Consider the following 7500-nt stretch of genomic DNA (forward strand, 5'->3'; position numbering starts at 1 on the left):
ACTATGGACCTTATTCTCAAGCAACACAAACTACTCCAGAATCCACACGGAGATGTCAAAAGTTCCCAAAACAGAAGAAATGAGAATTATCAGTTAAATACGACACAATTACGTTCCACTACGAGAGATACAGTGGCTGACAAAAGTTTTAAGAATAATGGACAATACAAGTTTTAAGTACGTTTTACCGCCAATTAAGTTTGAGAATGATTTAGAGAAAAAAGCTTATATATGTATATACATTCAATCTACTAGTATACCACTACATCTACGTCTATGGTACAAAAATGCACGAAAACCTCGTCGTTATTGATATGCAAGTTAGAAGGATGGAAAACCCGCTCGAAGAAACCACGATGATAACAGTGTTTACAATTCAAAAAACACCTTTTTATACCCTCACTACTATTCCCTTAATATCGCGGGTTCTCCTGTAAAATGTAGTTAGATGTGCTCTAAGTGACTGTGGTGTAATTCGTGTGATTTCTTGAAGGTGTCACTTGAGAATACGGTCAAATGGGTGCGATCATAAAATGGGTTTTGGGGTTAGAATGAGTCATAAACAAAATACAACACGTGAACTAATATTATGTGTAGAAACCACTTGATCGTAGCCATCGATTTTTGACCGTCCGTTATATCCTGAACACATCGCAAAATGAATATTAATTCTCAAACTATCTCAAGAGAGTCATAACACGAATCAAAATGACCATGGCTACGATCGCGTCCGTCCCACCAAAACAAATGTGAGGGCCCTTGCGGGATGACATCAAACCCGCCAGAAGCACGTCACTCACTGGCACTGATTGCCAAAGTGCCAACCCCAAGTCACTTGGACTCGTGGTGGCACTCATAAGGGTCAGGTGGGTGGGAGGGCCACTGCAATATCCTCTTAAGAACATGAATGAGGAAACTACTGAGCATACAGAGAATAAGACAAAGAAAATAAAATAAAGTGAAGGAAAATAAACGTGTTCAAGGGGCTTGGAGTGTGTATAGCATGGCGCGTTTAGTGATAAGCGCGAAAGGATACAGACTTATCTACTTTGTACGTGGTTGAGGGTAAACGGCCAATACAAACTCCAAATGTAAAATAAAGTTCCACATGAATGAGGAATATACATTACTTCGAACATTGAAAGATATATAATTAGAAAATCACTGTACTTGGTCGCTAGGGTTATTTCTTCAAACATGTAGAGACGAAAGAATAAGAAAAAAATGCAGTAATGTAAACAAATTACTATTAAAAATGGAACAAATTACTGAGCTGCAAATACAAAAGGAAAGAAAGAAAGAAGAGAGAGAGAGTGAGAGTGAGAGAAAGAGAAAAGTAATTTATTCACCACAAACCAGCTGTGAAGATAAATCTCAGAGTATCCTACGTAAGGTGTAGGTTTAAGGGACTCTAGTACTTACAGCGAAGTAGAATTAGGGGTCTTATCCTTTTCCTCGATCTTGATGCTGACGTCATAAGACAAAGGTCACGTGACAAAAGGGGGTTATGGATGGGAGGGAATAAAGGAGAGGGAGGAGAGAGAAGAGAAGAAAGAACTTGTAGTTGGCAAGCATATCTTACAGACAATGTTACAAGGAACTCTTGCAAATGGACATGCATTGATGACCTCATACTCTGCTTATATCTAACTGCAGTCTATTGGGATTGCTAAATATACACAATAGGTCTATCTTAATCTATCTTTTCAATGCAGTTGTTCATTACATAGAGTTCCAGGAGAAAAGATATATACATAAAAATCATTTTTTTAAAAGTCCATCTGACACTTTGTAAAGTCATTCAGTGCATTTTCTTTTTCTTGTGTTTAAACTATTGAAAGTGAGAAAAAAAACGAAAAAAGAATCAAATTCCCAGTTAAGAATGAAATCCTCAAAATCACTTATTTCAAAATCAAATCACTTCTTGCAAGTCATTGCCCGTATTATGAATGTCAGAGCAAGGTGTCAGGTGATTTCTTTTGTTTTGTTTTGCAAAATACACTTACTAATCAATTTATGACAAATTACGCATTATTTGATGGAGGAGATGCAGTATCAACAAGAGACAAGGGCATTATTATCCTATAATGCTGAAAACAACAGAAGCATATGTGTACAGAGCATATATTAGTATATACGCATAGGTACGTTAAAGTGTATATAATGTACAGTGCATATATACATATGCACGTATATACATATACATACATATATAAATATGTACGTATATATACACACATACATATATATACACATATATGTATATACATATATACACACATACATATATATACACATATATGTATATATATATACACATATATGTATATATATATACACATATATGTATATATATATACACACATACATATATATATGTATATATTAGGCATATATATGTATATATTAGGCATATATATATGTATATGTATATATATATATATATATATATATATATATATACACACATATATACACATACATACACATATAAACACATGTGTACAGGTATAGGTATATACATACAGTATATATACTTTTAAGCATACATACAAATATATATTAACACTGACATATACACTGGTTATGGGTGTCGTAGGCGTAGAGGACACAGTGCTTGGACACCAATTCGGGCGGCAAAGCGCTCCGGGGGATCACGTGACCGAAAGGGCGCGAAAGGCGGCTCTTGGAATGCTGTGAGAAAGATTTTCACTTTGATGATTTGCGGATTTGCTTGTGCATGTATGTTTGTTTGATTGTGTGTTTATGCGTGTGTGTGTTTGTGCTTACGTTTGAGTTTGTGTTTGTGTTTGTGTTTTTGTTTGTGTGTTTGTGTGTTTGTGTGTTTGTGTGTGTGTGTGTGTGTGTGTGTGTGTGTGTGTGTGTGTGTGTGTGTGTGTGTGTGTGTGTGTGTGTGTGTGTGTGTGTGTGTGTGTGTGTGTGTGTGAGTGTGAGTGTGTGTGTGTGTGTGTGTGTGCGCAGGGCTGAAGTTCACCTAAATCCAATAAAGAACGAGCACCAAACAAGTAATTCTAAAAAAAATGAAGAAAAAAACCCCGATAATCCGCATACGCTGTAGTAGTGATTATCATATCTAATTTCGATATCCATTTGAATATGAAAAGCACTCCAAAAAGTTATGAATTTTTCCCTCTCCAAGCATAAAAGAGCCACCCTTTCACATGCCCCCAAGGCACTCTTTACAGAGGCAGCGCCACGACCAGCTCAGTGTCATTTTTACCCGACAGCCGCCATTTTGTGACGGATGACGGGCCCAGCCATCAAGCATGTCAGAACAAGCCACATATTTCGATTATCTCCGACATAACTTCGTCACGCAAAGTTACGGCGAAACTTCCAAATCTCGTTCTTGAGACGTATGACCCAGAAAAAAAGTCACGTTTATGCAATTATTCTGCCGATAAGGTTTCTCGAGGTTAGAGCTTTGGGCAGACAGGCCACCACGGTTGAAAAACCGACACTTAGCTGGTCGCGGCCCACGTATGGAAGGCTGAGGGATATGTGCAACATGATTTCTGATACAAAACCACATAAGGGAGAGATACATGTGATTTCTCTTTTGATATGTTGATGGAATCGAAGAGGTTTTCGCTCTAGGATGATAAATGATGATGGTTTTACAACAATATCCTAAGCAATAACATAGACAGCATGCAAACGAGTCGATGCGAATTCTGACAAGAGAGGTTCTCCCTAAATAATTAATAAACAAATAACTGTATCCACCGTTATCAATAACATCGTCATCAGAAATACATAATCTATGTTCTAGTAAGGTCCTAAATACACCCATTAAGATCGTAACATATCTAAATGATCTGATGAGCGGATAACAATGATAATAAACAAAGAGACAAGAAGCCGGGCATAAGAAAAAAACAACAAGAAAAAAAGAAAAAAAAAACAATGTTGTTTAAAACAGAGAGACAGAAATAACAACAACAACGACAACAACAAACTAAAAGACGCAAAGATGGAATGAAACAATGAGAAACAAAGAAAGAACAATAAACAGAACAAAATTATCGAAAATATAATGATGATAATGATAGCGACCGTTCGTAATGAAAATGCTAGCGTTGATGGTGATGATAGTCCTTATATTAACGATAATAGTATATATATTGAACCTAATGAGAGAATAATGATAACAGTTATAAAAATAAGGACAATCCCTATATTAGTTGTAAGTTATAAAAAGGCAGTGACCATATCGATGAAAACAGTGATAATGATGATAAGGATGATAATGATAAAGATCATGATGAAACTCCAGAAGAATCCATAACAATAATAATGATAGGAAAATAATAATGATAATTATAATAATCATAATACCATTACTAACTGACATGGTAGTGATAAAGAGAACAGCAGATAGTAATTATTAAGTAGTTATAAAATCAAACAGTAACGGCAGTTATAACAATAATATTAATAACAACGGTAATAGTATTATTGGATTTTTTTTTTTTTCATCGCCGTTATCATGAACAGAACTGTAGAGAAAATATAGTTAAACTAATAATGATAATGGTGGTTATAATAATAGGAATAATACTATTGACAACAAAATATCAATAATAGTAATAATAATGATAATGACGATGGTGATGGTAATCATAATAACAATAATAATAGTAATGGTGATAATGATGCTTATGATTGATAATGATAATGATGATAATGATAATAACACTAATAATAATGCTAATGCTAATGCTAATAATAATAATAACAATAATAATAATATTAATAATAATAATAATAATAATAATAATAATAATAATAATAATAATAATAATAATAATAATAATAATAACAGGATGATGAGGATTAAAAATAATGAAAAAATAATAATGATAAAATCAGCAAAAAACTATATCAGTAATAAAAATAATAATAACAATAACAATAGTATTGATATTGAAAGTATTATTATCAATAATAAAAACAATAACAATAATATCAATAATAATAATAATATTAATAACAACATCAATAATAACGACAGTAATAATAACGATTTTTATCATAATACTAATAATCATCATTGTCACTATCAAAACCAACATTATCAATGATCATCATTACCATAATTGCATCAACAGACAAACGGAACTTTAATCTTAACCATTTTTAAATCAACACTAACAACAACAACAACAGCATTAAACAAACAAACATAAATGATGCAGGAAATTTACACAATGAAAAAAAAAACATTAACAGAAAATAGAAACAATACATGTGGAACATCAACAAACCAACAAAAGCTGATGCAAAAACACTGACAACATATATTATGCTAAGATAATACAATAAGATAATACAGTAAGATAGTACAATAATCTGTCTACACTGACTTCCCCATGCTTAACAACCTGGCTACATATGGATATAACTGGCTGTTATCCGTGTATACATTTTCATATATATGCACAGTGACCTATTGTAATATTTTTTTGGGCTCGTCTATGCGCTATGCGATTTAATAATTGTCATTCCATTTGCTTATGTTCAATTCTATATCAACTTCTCTCTATATTCTGCCCATGCTAGTTGCTATTCTGCTATGATGTCATAAAACGTAGGAAAATTCTATCGAAAAAAAAAACTTATGAACTACACTCAATGCACCTAATTCTAAACCAGCTAGAAAAAAGGTGTCTCTATCGAGATTTTATCAACCTTTGCCTACTACATCGAAGGGCTCAAGCCTATGTACCCGCTCAGCCGTGCCCAAAACCCAGGGTAATCGTACCTCTAACCTTCCCCGTCCAATCCTCTGTGTCCCCGCACCCTAATACCCAGCCATTCACGCACCACATGCTGCCCCTCCCTCAAAGCAGAAAATGAAAGTAAAAATTAATTTAATCAATTCGGACTGTACTCGTTCTGCAAAAAAAAAAAAAAAAAAAAAAAAAAAAACTTCAAGGAAACCCAACATTCCCAAACATGCACGTCCCGAAGCCCATACAAGCAGCACAGCCTTCCATGGCAGAATGACACTCAAGCATTTGGCATCCAACAGCTGTCTACACACGCTTCGCCACAGCAAGGCACACTGCAGCCAGCAATTCTCAGGTTTTACTGCACAAACGTCCCAGGCTGCTACAAAAATAACCAAAAAACAAAACACAAAAAAAAAAAAAAATATCTGTCTACACCTCACAGCCATAGTCACATGCGGGGAAGAGTTTGTCCACAGATGATACCGACAATTTACCCATGAAAGATACACCTACTTCCAAAGAAGGAATTTTGAGGATATTGCCTTTCAAGATTATAAATATTATCTACGAGAGTGTTTGGGGACATTTCTTTGGGTAATTCTTCTTGCCAATGAGGAATAAAGTGTTTGGAATTTTCCGGAAAAAAGTGTTATCCATAAACAATGGCATGTTTAAGAAAGGAACTTAATCAAAATCTACAATAAAAAAATAACAGTGTAAGAACAAATCATTAGAGAATTATTGGAAAGGGTCTTTGTGTTAAAAGTACACTTATCAAGCCCTGTACAGAAAAGCAGAGGGGGAGATTACCAACCAGTCAAAATCGGTATGGCTAAGGCACTAATCAGCCAGTGATATACGCGGGGTAAAAAAACAAATCTTCGTGAGGGTAGAATAATCTACTTCAACTTTCTACGACCAACGGGAAGGGAGGTTAATAGTGAGTATGGGGAGGGGAAGATGGGTGCAACTCTACTCATCCAAAAGAGAGTTCGAAAGATGCAAAATTAGGGATCTCGAAAATCATAGATAGTATAGATAGTTACTAGGGAAACAGAGACATAATTACTTAATAAAAGTGGGAGAAAGAGAGAGGAAAAAACAACAAAAAACTTAGGAAAGGAAACAAATCTAAACACTTTTCTAAACACATTATTTTTTCTTATTTTTTTGTACTAACACTGACTGGCTATAGCGTGACGATCTAGAACAGACAAGCATTAATGCCTTTAGCATAATAGTTTGATATTATTTTACCTGATTTGCCTCCTGTGAGTTTCGTGAAGAAAAGGGGAAAAATATATTTTCATCATTGCACTGTTTCCCTATATTCTCATTGTGAAAAAAGTTAATGGTTCTAGAAACGTAATTACCAAAAAATAGAAAGACAGAGAGTAAGAGAAAGATTGTTAATAAGGGGAAAAACTCAAATATGTCGGACTGTCCTGGAAATCCAAAACTTTTCTAATTTGAACTAACCAAAAAATATATATATAATATCTGCAAGCGAAAATCACTATAAGAAGTTAACCATCACATGACTTTGAAAAAAGAAAACCAACTGATATATATATATATATATATATATATATATATGTGTGTATATATATACATATACATATACTGTATATATACATATATATATATATATATATATATATATATATATATATATATATAAATTAATATATATATATAAATTTATATATAAATATATATATATATATATATATATATATATATA

At 33.5% G+C, this 7500-nt stretch overlaps 1 protein-coding gene across 7 annotated transcripts in view; it reads right to left on the reverse strand.

Moving 5' to 3' along the window:
- Positions 1-7500, reverse strand: part of LOC125047228 (potassium voltage-gated channel subfamily KQT member 1-like) — a 135592-nt gene that overhangs the window by 30267 nt on the left and 97825 nt on the right. For 4 of the 7 annotated variants that reach the window (XM_047645434.1, XM_047645433.1, XM_047645430.1 and 1 more), the window contains exon 8: positions 1423-1467. The exons of the other annotated variants lie outside the window; for them this stretch is intronic. In XM_047645434.1, the coding sequence (XP_047501390.1) occupies positions 1423-1467 (45 nt within the window). The remainder of the gene's footprint in view (positions 1-1422; positions 1468-7500) is intronic. 7 annotated transcript variants of the gene reach the window in all.

The sequence above is a fragment of the Penaeus chinensis genome, chromosome 40, assembly GCF_019202785.1.
Source record: "Penaeus chinensis breed Huanghai No. 1 chromosome 40, ASM1920278v2, whole genome shotgun sequence".
In the NCBI taxonomy this organism is placed as follows: domain Eukaryota; kingdom Metazoa; phylum Arthropoda; class Malacostraca; order Decapoda; family Penaeidae; genus Penaeus; species Penaeus chinensis.